At 44.6% G+C, this 17,217-nt stretch overlaps 1 protein-coding gene across 3 annotated transcripts in view; it reads left to right on the top strand.

The window, feature by feature from the left end:
* The window catches only part of LOC148502441 (membrane-spanning 4-domains subfamily A member 4A-like), a 48,499-nt gene that overhangs the window by 18,787 nt on the left and 12,495 nt on the right, over nucleotides 1-17,217 (top strand). For 2 of the 3 annotated variants that reach the window (XM_088449826.1, XM_088449827.1), the window contains 4 exons: nucleotides 1,363-1,482; nucleotides 2,752-2,808; nucleotides 3,482-3,631; nucleotides 6,439-6,561. In XM_088449826.1, coding sequence (XP_088305952.1) covers nucleotides 1,363-1,482; nucleotides 2,752-2,808; nucleotides 3,482-3,631; nucleotides 6,439-6,561 — 450 coding nt within the window. Of the gene's footprint in view, nucleotides 1-1,362; nucleotides 1,483-2,751; nucleotides 2,809-3,481; nucleotides 3,632-6,438; nucleotides 6,562-9,479; nucleotides 9,596-17,217 lie in introns of all 3 variants that reach the window. The other variant, XR_015870012.1, reaches the window with a different exon arrangement.

The following is a 17,217-nucleotide window of genomic DNA, read 5'->3' as shown; positions in this document are numbered from 1 at the left end:
TTGTTAGGTGTCGGCTTTTCTTGTGGCGGGGAAGAACGGTAGCAGTTGCAATCTGTCTTTGTAGCTTGAGGTGCTCTCCCTTCCAAAACATGGCTTAGGCTGATTCTACTGTACTGGGGTCAGCGGCAACCACCTAAACCAGATGGGCCTCACGTCATGTCATTGGGATGGGAGGTGGATACCTTGGGCGTGGTAATGGGCTGGCTGCTCACCTCCATTTAGTAGATGGATATGAGTATGCAGTAGGTGATCTTGCATTGTGGGGCTGTTCTTTCTGCGCCACCATACTTTGTCTATCTTTCTTCTTCTATTAGTTAGTTCAGTTATACATTAAATAGTTTTATTAGTTTTAAAATAAATAAAGCTGACCTTCCTTTCCCCTTATACAAGTCTCTGTGTCATTATTTCATTATGATTATGGTTGATTGTTTACCCTGCTCTGTTAGGAGGGAACACTCATCATGCGATGGGGAGTTTAATTGTTCTCCCTGCCACCTGTAGACCAACTGCAATTAAATTTAAAAAAAAAATGTAAGCCATCTATGAGAAGATATATTGACTCTTTCTACAAATTAATTAACGATGCCAAGCTCCAAAAAATTAAACATTTCTCACCTTGGTAACCTGCTTCCTGCATTATTACAGTATTTCTGATATCTCCTGCATTTAGCATGTGATAAATTTCCCCAATACTAAAATCAGCATGATGCTCGGGGTAGTTCACTTCAAAAAATAGGCCTCTAGATGTCAGTGGTAACAATCATACTATCAGCCTTTAAAACGTTGTTAGTTATTGTCACGGGGGCTGATTCAGCAGAGGACTGAATTGCAAAGCTGCACACAAGCAGCTTTGCAATTCCATCCTTGCTAATACATTGATGCAGTAAGAGGCGATACGCCTCCTGCATGCATTAATGATCCAAGCTGCGTTCTTAGATGTTTGTGATCCTCAGCCGGCTGTGTGACCATGGGGTCATGCAATCCGGCCATTGCAGATAAGCCAAAGAGGCCAGGAAATCTTCATCATCCGACGGAGATCCTGGCCTCTTCCCTCCCCCTCAACAGCAGTGACACGTCTCCGTTTTGGGAAACGGAGACCATCACCTCCCCACCCAGAAATGGCAGCAAACTGTCAATCACTGACAGTCTGCTGCCGGAATGCGTGCGATCACGCAGACCCGTAGTGCACATGAGCAGTACGGGTCCGGCGCATGCAGCATTACACTTATGTTAACTGCCGAATGAGGCCCACAGCTCTCTAAGTGGTTCCACGTTATATATTTTGCTGCTTTTATGCTCGTTACTTCTCTTAGAATGTTTTTAGTGATTATTTCATTGTATTGCTATTTTTACTCACTACAGGCAATTCAGATCTCCTTGGGCTTCGTACAGTTTGCAGTGGGCAGCATCCTGCTGTTCACGCTGAATGCATACACATCAGTCACTGTCTACAGCTGGATCACTTATTGGGGAGGACTCTTAGTAAGTAACGACCCTCGTTTAGCCTTGTTATTTGTGTCTTGTAAAACTAGGGTGATGTGATCTCATCCATTGACCTCTATGGGCCTGATTCAGAGGTGGAGTCTAATGCAGCCGTGACTACTTTTTTTTTCCACAGCGTGACTGGGCCTTTATGTTAATGATGCAGCCAATAGAATTCATAGAATTCATACAGTGACGCCCACCAGCTACAGTACTAATATGCCACTTTGCGTGTTAAGGTGCACCATCGGTTGCACCGTTGACAATGCACCAGCCCTTTGAAGGCAAAAAATATCTGTCTGAACATGGCCATCAAAATCAATGCAACTGCGGAAACTCCTGCGTCTGGCTAGCCACACCCCTGTTGCCTCCCTAGAATGCCCACTAAAATTGCCTTTCTCTGCACCTAAATTTGTTCTGTGTCCCACGGTGGTAACCATCAGCACGCATGCGCTGTGCGACTCGTACACATGCGCAGACTGAAAACATCGCCTGCTTGCATCCGGTGCCACATCAGCGTCCATCTCTGAACCAGGACCTATGTCTCAGTTATTCCGTATCAATGGAAAAATGTTAGAGGGGTTTATTTTTAGTCTGGATATTTTTGTCTCAGACTTATCTGAAAGGTGGAAAGATACAAAGTAAATATATGTTGCTGCTCAGTACCCATGCCCAGAGTCGTAACAAGGGCTCTGAGCGCCCTGTGCCGGTCCCACCCCCTTTGCGCATGGAATCATGACGTTGCACATAAGAGGGTGGGGCCGTCAGCAGTGCCCACAGTAGTGGTGCCCCTTATGCAGTGCCCCCAGCAGTAGTGCCCCTTACACATAATGCCCACTGTAGTGGTGCCCCTTATGCAGTGCCCTCAGTAGTGGTGCGCCTTATGCAGTGCCCCCTGTAGTGGTAGTGCCCCTGTGCAGTGCCCACAGTTGTAGTGCCCATTAGGCAGAACCCACAGTAGTGGTAGTGCCCCTTATGCAGTGCCCCCAGTAATGGTGCCCCTCAGTAATGGTGCGTGTAACTTTACTGCTGCTCCTCTATGCTGAGCAGCGTAAATTGATCATGCCTCCCGACTCCCAATGTTGTCCTAATCGAGACAGCAGGACAGAGCGCTAAAATAGCGACTCTCTTGCATATGGACAAAAGCATTGTAAAGGAAGATTCCATAAAACATGGTTCCTTGAAAAGAAGCTATATATTGATTAATGTGAACTGTATGAAAATGCTTATTATGTATGTTTTATAAATATATATATCTGCTCTTTGTAGTACATCATCTCAGGATCACTTGCAGTGGCAGCTGTTAATAAGCCATCTCGCGGTCTGGTAGGTATTTGCACAATTATTGAATTATCACAGGAGATGGGGGAGATGTACTAGGCCTTAGAAAGAGATAAAGTGGAGAGATATAAAGTACCAACCAATCAGCTCCTAACTGTCATGCTACAGGTTCTGTTTGAAAAATGACAGTTAGGAGCTGATTTGTTGGTACTTTATCTCTCTCCACTTTATTTCTCTCCAAGGCTTAGTACATCTACTTCTATATCTGAAGTGATTTATAAGTACTACATTTATTATGTCTAAATACATTCTCGTACTATACAGTGTATAAGCTATGGCATTTGGTTGATGGATGACCCATATGGTATTTCCAACTGAATCGGCATCACTTTGCATGTGAGCCAAGTATGGCTCTTTTCCTTTGATCAAGGTCTGGTCAGAATCAATTGGATGGAACAATGACCCAATTGGCCTTTTGTTATCTGTCCAGTCAAAGAGCCAAGCATCTGGTACTGAGCAATTCTGCCCCAAACGTCCTTGACCAAATCGGCTGCAAATATGGCTGCTTGGCCATCGAGTCCATTCCCAAGACCAGGTCAAATAATTGGATCTGTGAGCTGCTCTAAACCAAACTAACGTGCATCACTGAAGCAAAGATCTTTCTTTTTTGGAAAAACACAACTTATTGCTTAGAAAAGTCTTTCTTTATTCTCTGCAGGTGAAATGGACTCTTTCGACAAATCTCATCAGTTTCCTGGCCTCCTTCTCTGAAGTGGCATTAGTCATCATAGATTTAGCCCACACATACTATTACAATTATGGGCCGTGTTATCACAATCCCTGCTCTCTGTTTCAAGACACCATCCTTGTAAGTAGAACATGTTTCCTAATGATCAGCATTGCATACTATTGTATTCTCAAATATAAGGTGATATATAAGGAGAGATGTACTAAGCCTTTGAGAGAGATATAGTTGAGAAAGATAAAGTACCAACCAACCAGCTCCTAAATTTAATTCTACAGGATGTGTTTCAAAAATGAAAGTTAGCAGCTGACTTTTATGAATGCTACTAGGATATATACGTTCTGCTTTGTATTCTCCATCACCAAAATGAGCCCCGCACTATACGCCTAATATAAATATGTACGTAAAGTCGTAAACCCAATGATTTGCGTACATCTCCGATTGTTGTGGGTCTGCGCATGTAACTATCATGACATTTTATTACCCACTGGTAAGGGCATTACCAGTGGGTACTATCATTTGGTAAAAATCTGTTCAAGGCAGCCTGGATATTCAAAATGATGTCACCTTAAAACCATAGAAATCCAAGGAACAAACAACAGAAGGTATAACAGTCCCGTCCTGGCACCAAATGTCCAATTTAAACACTGATGTGTAAACCTCTGATAACTAGATATGTGCAGGCTTGGATTGGTTCAGATTTTTCCCGCCAAGTTTGGATTTTTCCTACCAAATATCAGGTCTCGGACGTTTTGCCTCTTTCTGAGACCCAAACTTTGGAGGGAAAATTTTAACTTGGCGGGAAAGTCTGAACGAATCCAAGCCTGCACATCTCTACTGATAACTATATTCGTCACACTGTCCTTTATGGCGATGAAAGCTGAAGTAATCCTCTTTTTTGGTATAACCACTCGAAAAAAAAGAAAAAACAGATAATAGTGTAATATGTCAAAATAATGAGGGTACCCAATGTGTGAGAGATTAGGCATAAATGTGTTATATCACTAATACAAAGGTAAAGAAAGCAGATCACCCTCAAGAAAGCACACCCACTTGGTAATGCCCTTACCAGTGGGTAATAAACTGTATGCTCATCACAGATTACTTTGGTGCAAATTCCTTCTGCATTTTTTATATTGTCTTTGTTTTCATGCAAAAGAAAACATTATGCAGATCTAAACATGGCCTGCACTCATCTACATTGATATAAGTGTTGTTGTAACCTGTTTCTCATGCAGCAAGTCTCCCAGGCATGTTATATACAAGGAAATATAAACCACGTAGCACAGATCATATATAGTAATGTTTAATATAAAAATGCCGATATAACAATAAAACATAAAATCTTCAAATAGACGCCTACATGTAATATTATCACCAGCTTATAATAATAACCATCTGTGAACATTAGATTGAAGATGCTGGTCTGCCCCCAGCATCCGCATGAGATAGTAGCAGTGAGAGGGTGCTCCACCCAACTCCCCCCCCCCCTTCCCCCGGTACACTGTAGCCTGCGGGTGGGGCGGTGGAACAGTCCCTGAAAAGCAGGACTGTCCTGTCCAAAGCAGGACAGTTGTAAGGAATGCTACACTAATGTGAATGCCTAAGGTACTATTCAATTGCAGTTATATGCAATCCCCTCACAGGTACAGAGGGTAACATCTAGACATATGCTGGCTTGTGAGCCACTCCCAACTATGCCTTAAATAGCCTTGACTGAAAGCAGCATTGATAACACTAGGCTAAATTTTGAAACAAAAAAGAAAATAAATATGCCCGCGCCTGGTTTTACCCAAAAGCAAGTCTTTCCATTTTGTATATATGGCATTAATATTGCCACGCAGCATGTACCATGTACAATATGGGTAAAACCGATCACAGGCATATTTCACCTTTCCAATGGCCACTTCTGATTGGCTGTGGTGACTTGGTTAATCTAGTGGTTATATGATATAGCAAGTAAAACAAATAAATGGTTTAGGGCCTGATTCAGAGCTGAACGCTCTGACCAGAGCGCTCGCTCTGAATCAGGGCCCTCCTACCTTTTTTTGGAGCGTCCTCATGGACGCTCGAATAGCTGTGGGTTACCACCCACAGCTATAGCGAGCGTCCATGATGATGGTCGCGATGGTCTTGACCATCGTGACCATCGGGCTTGCGACGGAGACCCTGCGGTAGGGTCTTGCTGCCGCAAGCTCTGGAGTGATTTTGGCTCTATCAGAGCCAAAATCCCTCCCACCGACATCACTAGTGATGTCAGTGGGGCCGGCTTCAGACGGTAGGCGTTCCCATGGGTACGCCTCTGTCTGGCAGGCACGCCCACCAAAGGGGGCGTGCTGTCAATCAACATCGACAGCACGCCCCCTTTGGTGCGAGACCCGGAGCGTTGGCTTCCCCGTCGCTCGCCGGGTCTCGCGCATGCGCACGACGGAGCTCCCTCCATCGTGCGCATGCGCAGTGGGGGAACATCGACCCGCTTGCGAGCGTACTGCCACTCACGAGCGGGTCTGAATGACCCCCTTAGTACATTGGATCCCAAACTGGGCGCCGCAGGGCTCTTGCAGAGGTGCCAGGGGTTAGTGGTTTGGTCCAGGACCAAATTAAATTATTTGTAGTCAATGTGATAGGCAAAACCAGAGCTGGTGGCTGCCAATAATACAATATGTGGACAACCTGAACCCTGTCCATCAATACGCAACTGAACCTAAGGATGACACATAAGCCCAATTAATTTACTTAATTTAATAATTGTTTTCTGAATGTCTCAATTAGAAAATATTGGCCTAGGGGTGCCATGAAATATATGCTGCTACTCTAGGGCGCCATGACTCAAGAAAGTTTGGGAACCACTTGTTTAGAATTTTACATTAAGATTATTAAGGAATTGTTATGTATGGGTTAACCAATGCTGGCCATTGTTTTGTTTTCAGGTCATCAGACTGATCGTCCTCATCTTCCTCGTCTTCAGCAGTGTTCTGCAATTTTCTATGTCCGTCTCCGTCTTTGCATTCAGTATTCGCTCACTAAAAGAGAAATCTGCACAATTCCCACAGGTAAGGAGAATTATATATACACCAATCAGCCATAACATTAAAACCACTGACAGTTGAAGTGAATAACATTGATTATTTTATTACAATGGCCCCTGTCAGTTCTTGTTTATGATGTGTTTGAAGCAGATACAAATGGTCAAACTTAAGGATCTGAGCACCATTGACAAGGGTTAAAGTGCCTTATTCAGGTTGGATCGGCGGGTGACACCCGGTTGTGGCCCGCATTCCCCTTGTGACGCCACTGGAGGTATTGTCAGGTCAACCACAACTGTGCGAATGGTTTCGATGTTATCGATGTTTTCGCTGACTTGCGGATGTGGGCGGCTTTATACAGTGATGGACGTCTTGGTATAGTGCTGCGGTTGCCGTGCGATTACATTCATTAGCATATTTTCACAGCTAGCGGGTGCGTGCAAACGCAGCCATGCAATCCAACCTGAATAAGGCCATAATTGTGAAGGCTAGATGACTGGGTCAGAGCATCTCCAAAACGGCAGGTCTTGTGGGGTTTTCCCTGTATCCAATGGTTAGTACCTTCAAAAAGTGGTAAAAGAAGGACAACTACTGAACCAGCAACAGGGTCATGGGCACCCAAGGCTCATTGATGCTCTTGGGGAGCAAAAGCTAGCACCACAGAAGAGCTACTGTAGCATATATTGCTGATAAGTTAATGATGGCTATGATAGAAAGGTGTGGGGGGATTTTAGGGGGGGGGCTGCACAGGAGACAACAATGGATAAAGAAAATATAATGTAGAGGGAAAGATTCCTTCCCAATGGTAATGACCTGTGGGCCTGATTCAGAGCCGCTCGTAAACGGCCGCTCGTTCGCTCCGAGCAATGTTCGCACATCTGCGCATGCGTATGGGTCATAATGCGCATGCGCCAACCAGTCAGTGTGGTCGGAAATCGGGAGGTTGGGGAGCAGCTGTGTGGCGGTGGCGGATCCCAGAGTAGCTGAATGGATGCTGCGGGCATGCGCGCGGCATCCATTCAGGTCCGGGAGAGGGCTGGGGAAGCCCAGCTAGTAACGGAGTGCTGGGCTAACCCCTAGTATGACGTTATTTGGAGGCATGCCATGCGGGCACGCCTTCAAATAACATCAATTAGGGGGTGTGGCCTATGGAAATTAGGACACGCCCCCATTTTTAGGGCGCTATTTAGCAGAGTCGGCACATGGAGGCACAACTGGAGGGGGCAGTGCATAAGGGTCTCTAATATAGGGTCTACTGCATAAGGGACACAACTACAGGGGGACTGCATAATGGGCACAACATCAGCGGGCATTGTATAAGGGACTCTTAATACAGGGGGCATTGCATAAGGGGCACAACTACAGGAGCACTGCATAATGGGCACTACTACAGGGGGCATTGCATAAGGGGCTCTAATACAGGGGACTTTGCATAAGGGGCACAAAACCAGGGGGCACTGCATTATGGGCACAATTACAGAGGGCGTTGCATAAGGGGATTTAATACACGGGGCAATGCATAAGGGGCACTGCATAATGGGCACTACTACAGGGGACATTGAATAAGGGGCTCTAATACAGGGTGCATTGCATAAGGGGAACAAAACCAGGGGGCACTGCATTATGGGCACAACTACAGGGGGCATTGCATAAGGGGATTTAATAAAGGGGGAACTGCATGAGGGGCACTACTTCTGGGGGCATTGCATAAGGGGCACTACTACTGGGGTATTGCATAAGGGGCACTACTACAGGGGTCAGTGTATAAGGGGCATTACTACAGTAGACATTGTATAGGGGGCACTACTGTGTGTCGTAACGTAAATAAGGGACACTACTATGTGGTGTAATGTGAATTAGATTGTGCTATTGTGTGGCGTAATTTGAAATGGGCATACAGTACTATGTGCGATTCCGGCAGGAGAGACCAGACAGTCCCTTGCTGCGAGGTCACGCCCCTTTTTGCATGCCACACCCCCTTTTTCAGGCTCGGTAGATCACGAAAGGTATTTCGCTTTAAAAGTAGATCACCGAGTCCAAAAGTCTGGCCACCCCTGATTTAAAGAATAACTTTTATTACAATCCAAGATAAAATATAACTACTAGCACTGTATATGAGGGGAACACACTAAAAGGCGAGTAACATAATATGGGGCTATACAGTTAATCCACATATCTATATGACACAAAATTAAAAATGGTACAAGAGATAAGTGTAGTAAAGGGTGTAACAATGATAAGTGTAGTAAAGGGGGTAACAATGGTGAATAAGTGAAATGAAGGGAACACCACACCAGACTCTAGGGGTGGCAGGTGTAGGGCAAAAATATGAATGAAAATGAAGAAAATACAAAAAAAAGTGTGTTAAAAAATGAAGGCAATTTGTGTACAATTACACTAGTGTGTTGTGTGTCATATAGATATGTGGGTTAACTATATATATCTACTTTATGTTACTTGCCTCTTAGTGTGTCACATTAATTTACAGTGCTAGTAGTTATATTTTATCTTGAATTGTAATAAAAGTTATATTTGAAATTAACTTAATTTCATTTTACATACTCAGGATTGTGCCCCCATTATAGAGTTTATTTTTCTCTCTTGTTTTTCATATGATAGAAAGGTGTCAGAACACACAGTGCATGGCAGCTTGCTGTGTATGGGGTTCCGTAGCCACTGACTGGTCAGAGGACCCATGCCGACCCCTGTCCACCTCCAAAAGTGCCTGTAATGGGTACGAGAGCATTAGAACTGTACTATAATGTAATGGAGTAATGGGAGAACTTGACCTGGTCTGATAAATCGCATTTTTTTTTACATCATGTGGACGGCCTGGTGCGTGTGCATTTAAATGGGAAAGAGATGACACCAGGATGCACTATGTGTCAGGTCCCGGAGGCTGACTGTTATTTTGATATGTACCACTTCCTTAAACATTGTTGCAGACCAAATACATCCCTTCATGGCAATAGTATTCCCTGATGGCAGTGGCCTTTTTCAACAGGACAACACTGCAACAATTGGTCAGGAATGGTCTGAGGAACACGACAAAGAGTACAAGGTGTTTACTTGGCCTCCAAATTCCCCAGATGTCAATCCAAACGAGTATCTGTGGGATGTGCCAGAGAAACAAGGCTGAGCCATGGAGGCCCCACCTCGCAACCCACAGGACTTAAAGGATCTGCAGCTAACATCTTGGTGCCAGATACCACAGGACACCTTCAGAGGTCTTGTGGAGTCCAAGCCTTGACGGGTCAGAGCTGATTTGGTTGCATAGTGGGACCTACACAACAGAACCGTAGCCAGAATTTTTGGTGCACTGTGCCAGAAAGAGATAACACACCTGAAAAAGGGCCATGGCCTCATGGGGAAGGGCCAGGGAAGAGATAGGGGAGGCCAGGAGATGCTGGGGATAAAATAAGAGGAAGCTACAATTGAGACAGATAATAAACAGAAAATTGACAGGCTGCCCATTCTTGTCTGTCTCCTTTGTCCTTTACCTGCTGTATGTGGTTTTATGATTACTGTACCTCTAGGATTGCTGTCATGTTGAGTGTCTGTCCCTTTGAATGGATACTGGACTCATGCTTAGTACAATCGTTACCTTCTTTTATTTATACTGTAAATATGAGAACATACAGGATACGAATAACACAAATAACAAATGCCTACTAAACAACTGAACTGTCACCGGTTCCCTTGAAGCGATGAGCCATTTCTAGGACACACACTCACTCCTCTACAAGCAGGATAGAGTACAACTTCTTCTCGGTGTTGGCATGGGCATAAAGTGACTAGGTCTGCGGACACTTCAACGATCCCAGTTTCCGACAAAACACTAGACCAGCCCAAAAGAAAATATAAATCTAATACCCCTTTCAGACAGAAAAAGCATATTACCGGGTCAAACATTTCAACCCAGTAATTTGTTGATCAACACGGGTCCTTCTTCTGTCTGACAGGGTCAATTTGGGTCAAAATTCCCAGGACTTCGACCCAGGAATTTCGACCCGGGTTAACCCTTTCAGATAGAAAAAATACCCGTGTTAATCAGCAAATTACCGGGTTGAAATGTTTGACCCGGTAATTTGCTCTTCTGTCTGAATGGGGGTTCAGACTGGGACCGGCAAAACAACCCGGCACTAAAACCCGGGTTTTTAGCATTTTCCTGTCTGAAAGTGGTATAAGACAGCCCTGACTTAAGAACAAGCGTTTCAATACAGCAAGATATGCTCTTTAAAACCAGTCACCTGTGATAAATTCAGATAGTACTGCACCAGTCTCAGTGGATGTTTGAGCAGGGTGCCAATCTAGAATATGGGCTAGATTCCACAGTTAACCAATCAGATAAATTGCACTGAGACAACCAATCAGGGCTAGGTTTGCTTGGGCCAATAGACAAGTACTTTATGAGCATCTGCAGGTCAATTTCTTCAATGGATTTGCAAGGAGAGAGGGCCTCTATCCAGGCTTGCTTACCCTCCCGATTTGGCCGGGAGCCTCCCGATTATCGGGTGCCGCTCCCGGCCTGCCGGGAAGGCAGGCAAGGCTCCCGCAAGCCGCCATCCCTCCCTTATCCCCCGCAGTTACTAGCAAAACCCCCGCAGCGGGGGGGCCCGGTGACGCGATTCGCGCTGAATCGCGTCATCGTGGCCCCGCACCCCGCTTTACGATGCCGTTTACTCCGGCATTGTGAAGAGGGGGCGGAGCCGCGATGACGCAATCTTGTGGCCACGCCCCCGGCCCACACTGGTCACACCCCTGCAACAGCATTAGCGTGCGGCCACGCCCCCCGCTGTAAGCTGACATTCAGCCCCCTCCTGGAAGGAGGGAGCTGAATGTTGGCAAGTATGATATAAACAGCAAATCATAGCTTCAACACACACAAAGTGTTTAGCTGCCAGGGTTAGATCCAGCCACAGGGGTCATGTTAAATGTATAACTATTTCAATAAACAGTGCAATGAACTTGGGATTCTATATATACATAGGAGATATTGACACTATTAAATCTAATGAAAAGTATTATAAAACAAGATTTATCACCACACAGCTACAGTAACTAATCGTCTTTAGAAGTCAATGGGACCTATTCATCATACCTAAACTTTCTCTGGAGGTAATTAGGTTTAGAACTCGCATGGAGTTCTACCTAATTACCAGGAGAATTCATCATTCCTCCTCCCCATAACTATCTATTCCGAAAAGCTATAATTTTTGCGATGACAGCTTTTCAGGAAATAGATAGTTATCACTCTCTACACTACCTTACTGCAGCTGGAATCCATGCTGCGCATGCGCTGTTACATTTGTAAAGCCAGCGCATGCGCAGCACTGCCTACAGCGGCTGTAATTTTGTGTGTGTGTCCCCTCTGCTCACCTCTCCCCCGTCCCCGACTTACCTGCTCGTGCAGCAGCCTCTGGCTCCGTCCTGCTGGTCTGTCATGTGGTCTCCCCAGCACAACTCAGTAGTTTAGAAAAAAAAAAAACATTTTTTTTTTTCTAAACTTTATTGTGTTCTGCTGGGCAGACCACATGACAGCATAGCAGACGGAGCCAGAGGAGAGTCCAGGGCGCTGGAGGAAGACGCCGGGGGACATGCCCAGCTGGAAGCAGGTGTTACCTACTATACGCCACCTCACAATGGCGAATAGTAACACCATCAAATTCCGAAAATACATAATTTTCGGAATTTGATGAATACCATAATTTCCATATCCCCATACTAATGTATGGGGAGTGTGGAAATTAACGCAGGGGGACTTAGCAAGGAGATATCAGTGATATCTCCTGTGTTAAGTATCTTCATGAATACTAAAATAACATTAATTAAGGAAAATGTCCTTATAAACGTTATTTTAGTGTTGATGAATAGGCCCCAATGTCTCAAGCTTAAGTGAAACTGTAGTAACTAAATTCAAGGCCTCATTTATCAACAAGTGATATTTATGTTATTACTCGTTACTAATCTTAAATGGTGCTCCAACCGATCAGCTCCTGTCATTTTTCAAACACATGACAGTTAAGAGCTGATTGGTTGGAGCAACATTTAGGATTAGTAACGTGTGATAACAAGAATATCACTCGTTGATAAATGAGACCCTCAGTTACAATGAAAATCTCTAGGTCACTAAGAAAGTGCTTGTGATAAACAGGTAATGAATCCTTGGGAACAGCTTATTATAAGGAGATCTACAGTACTCTGCTGTTTCTGGGTGACCTAGTCCTGACAATTATTTTATGCTAAGGCAGTTTACTAATGGGTCTCCATAATCCTGCTGCTAATATGAACAAGAACCTTTGGACTTATTAAGTCTTGGATAAATATATGGGGACATATTGATATTCTACGTAAGGGGGTAATTATCCTCTTATTTAATGCCATCATAAAACCTTATTTTCCGCAGATAGTGGTAATCAAGCAGCATGATGGAGTGCATTGCAATAGATGAGTAGTTTATTAGTTAGACTTCGGACCACTAATAATTGTAAGCAACATACAAGTATTAAACTTTATAACTGATTGCCTGTTTTTTAACAGTCACCGATACATTACATCACAAGGGTTTCATAATTCGCTTGGTTGTTCTAATTATCCTTAATAAAAGTTATGTTGTAATTATCACTGCTTAAACTGAGTGACCCAATACAGAATAACTTCCTCTGCTTTGTTTTGTTGGAATAGGGTCAATCATAATCCGGGGAACACCTCCCAATAAAATATTATTTCATACTTGCCCTTTTAAAATCTCCTCCTCAAGTGAAGCGCGGATAGGGGAAGTAGCTAGTCACTTTGGGGGGTGGGGGGCCGGACTAGGCTCCTATGTCATTAGAAACCATCCCCATTACGGCAAACTGCCACGAACTGTGGGACCGCGAGGAGGGGGCTTTTTCGACTCATTTTGTCCAGCCCTCTCTATATCTCCCCATCTTGCCCACTTCACTAGGAAGTGGGTGGGGTGCGGGAGCACCAGATACTTTTCAGAAAATTCAGGAGCCTCCCGCAACTTCCGGGAGAGTAGATAAGTATGTATTATTTATAGGGGGAGATGTATTAACGGCAAAATGCGGTAAAACCCCCGAAAATGCAGTTTTCGGGGGTTTTACAGCATTCCCTCTATGTATTAAGCAGCAGAATGCAGCGCATTCTGCTGCTTCGCATCGCTAGGTAACGCCAACTTCAGGTGGCGTTACCCAATAGAAGCCTATGGGCTGTCCTTTGCGAAATCCTTGGTACATACCGCGGTAATGAACCACGGTATGTACGCGAAGTCAAGGGGGATGTACCGCAACGGCGATGTCGCCGTTAATACATCTCCCCAAAAATATCATATTTAATTTGGAGTTGATATGGGTGCAGTGATTATTATCTATTAGTTATTACATTACTCCTGTGCGGGTTTACTTTCCTTTTGTGTATACCAAAGTGCACATCTAGCGCTTGTTTCAGAGGTGGACGCCAGGTCTATTTACTAAGCAGTGTTAGGAGACAGAGTGAAAAGTGATAAGGTGCCAGCCAATCAGCTCCTAACTGCCATCTCACAGGCTGTGTTTGAAAAATGACAGTTGGGAGCTGATTGGCTGGCACCTTATCACTTTTCACTCTGTCTCCTAACACTGCTTAGTAAATAGACCCCTGCGTCTTTTAACACAGTTGCAACTGCGTCTTTATGCTTACGTTACGGGCGATAGGCTTCCTAATGAGACACCCACCAGCTGCGGCACTTTGCGTACTAAGACACACCATCGGTATAATCAGGGGTTAAAGTTGGCAGGAACGGGGTGGAACTGAGTTCCGTCACCTCTAATGGTAGGTGGAACTAGTTCCACCTCCACCAAGTCCCTGCACAGAAGTCCCACAGAGAGCCACTAACTGTCTGCCTAGGCAGGGAGGCTCAATTTTGTCAGAGAAACCAGCATATAGGTAAGGAAGGAATCAAGTGAAGGCAATACACAGGGGTTGCAAAAAAACATTGGGCATCCAAGTGACATAAGGGCCCCATACACGTTGCGATTTGTATAAGATCCGATATCACATACGATTTCCCTTGAAAATGCTTCGATTTGTGTAAAGAAAAGGAACGATTGTGCAAACGACTATACGATTAGATGTATCTTAAAGGATAGCAAATCGTTTAAGATATATTATATGCAGCAAATAACCACACAATACATGCCCTCTTCCAATGGAGGAGGGGAATGGCCAGGGACATCGTACATCAGCAAAAGTGCGAACAATGTGTGTAACATCGTACATGATTGGTCGAAATCTTTCTGCACAACCATTTGATCTACGATGACGATACACAACAACGGGGACGCGCATTGGCATTGTAATTGTGTATGAAAACACCACTTTTTATATGATTGGTCATTACGATCCACCGAAAAACGGCCATATCGTGTCAAAAATCGTGCCGTTAGACTAGTTTGTGGGGACCCCATAAAAAAACTCAGAGGCACGGCAGAAAAATAACACTGATGATATAGAATTTCTTTTTAAGTGATCTAAAATTGTAGTCTCAGCTGATGGGAGGAGGGCTAAAAAAAAGCATCTAAAATGTATTTCACACTGTCATAGCCCCCAAAGCTTCTGGGGGCCTAGGCGGCCCCCAGCCATTCTCTTTACCGTTTTCTATACACAACAGTGCGTGTGTGCATGTGTGCATGTAAAGAACAGTTTTCACACTTGTTTTGGCCTGTTAGACGAGTATGCCGTGGGGGGTGGGGAGTAGGCAGTGGGAGAGATGAGTTCCACCACCTCTCCAGAACCTCTTTAAGCCCTGGGTATAATTTCTCCAAATGAACATGGCGATCAGGGTCAGTGCAACTGCATCTGGCTAGCCATCCCCCCGTTACCTCCCTGAAATGCCCACCAAAACTGCATCTCTCTGCATACAATTGCGATTTGCGTCTTAGAGCGGTAACCATTGGGGCACATGCGTCTGAGTGCGACTCGGACGCATGTGCAGACCGAAAACATCGACATTATGCGCCCCTCTGAATTAGGGGCCTGATTTAGAGATGTACGCAAACCTGATGGTGGAAGGACTGCACATGGCCCGTTCTGCGCATGAGAAGAATGGAATGGATCCTGTGCCGCTGCATGCAGTGCCCTCTAAGCTGCAGCCTGATTGATAGGCTGCTGCCATTTGGGGGCAGGGAGTGGGCAGCGCTGCTTGCGTTTCCAGAAAACAGGGGCATGCTGGCCCCATTTTTTGGGAGTGACGAGGCCAGTGTCTGCGTCTCCCGATGATGGTCGTGTTGCTGATCCGATCCTGCGCCTTTGGACCTGGGCTTGTTGGATGGGCCCGGTAGGTTTCTGGGTCAGCTGCTGAGGGGGACAATGTGTCTCTTTGCAGTGCGTCTCCACGATTTGGCCACGCACCCCAGTACCCATGCTTCTTTTGGCCATGAGTTTTTGAAGAACCAGGTGTATCTAGAAGGATGTCAAACCCTGTCAGATCAGACAGCATTAGACATCTGGTGCTGGCTATTCCAAATGACATGTTATGTTCTGCAATAGATAATACTATTCTTTAAATGGAAAACTTTAAATGGAAACTGTTGATGACCACAATGGAGGACATTTTGAACAATTGTAGAGCTGATTACAAGTGAATTGTATTGCTTGGTGACAAAGTTTGTAACAAATATATATGGTTTTTTTTTCAATAAATGGCTAGCATATCCTCTGAAGTACCCGTTGTCCGAATTTACCTTTAAAAGCTGTATGTATGCGGTTGTCATGTCACTGACATCACCCTTACTGTACATCTAATACTAAATACTGGGCCTGTTTGCCATCACGCATGCGTATAAGCCAGTGTGCAGTGATCACATTGTGACTACGGACGCACACAGGAATCCATCACAAAGTGAGAGATAGGCTGCCAGCGTTTGGGGGCGGTGACGGAGGAGTGGTTGGAAAATCGCAGGCGCGTCTATCCGTTTCATGGGCGTGCATAAATCAGCCACTACGATTGTATACGCAGCAGCATGAGAGCTCTCTGCGTGCGAGGAGACTTGCAGTGTCTGCTACTCTAATGTCGCACAATAACAACATTGGATAGATATGAGAAGGCAGCAGTGGACGTCTTTATGTCGGCTGTGCTTTGGCAGGCATTAGCTTATTTTAGCAACTACGATCTATAGGCGATTTCAGATACGATTGCATTTGCATAGGCTGCTGAATCAGGCCCTCAGTAAATTAATTGATCTGTGCCAGTATTAAATACCAGGTAATATTCTACTTGTATATTTTATGTTTGGCCAAGTTCAATGACATTATCCAACAATGTTGTTATGTTGATTTAGCAATGATATATGATCTCTAGTCCGTATTAACTGTTTAACATTAAAGTTTATATAGTATATAGAATATTCTGCAGTGTTTTACAGATTGGGACAAACAGTAATAAAACTAGTTCTTAATAAATAGACAATAGGGGAGAGTCAATTTAGTGTAAGGTTCTGTGAGATGTTGCTGTGCTAAAACCTCAGTAGGCAGTGTTATCAATACTGTAATGAAGCACATCACTCATAGCTCTGACAGGAGCTGGCACTTAATTGAAATTCTCCTAAAGAGCTGGCAAGTCTAAGGAAATAGGGAAATGATACATGAGGGTGACTGCCATTTATTGCATATTAGTTCAACCAGATTACAGTGGGGACAAGTGCTTAG

The sequence above is a fragment of the Taudactylus pleione genome, unplaced genomic scaffold, assembly GCF_031769625.1.
Source record: "Taudactylus pleione unplaced genomic scaffold, aTauple2 ptg000497l, whole genome shotgun sequence".
Classification (NCBI taxonomy): domain Eukaryota; kingdom Metazoa; phylum Chordata; class Amphibia; order Anura; family Myobatrachidae; genus Taudactylus; species Taudactylus pleione.
The sequence above is the reverse complement of the archived record's forward strand: the minus strand, read 5'-3'. Positions and strand labels throughout refer to the sequence as shown.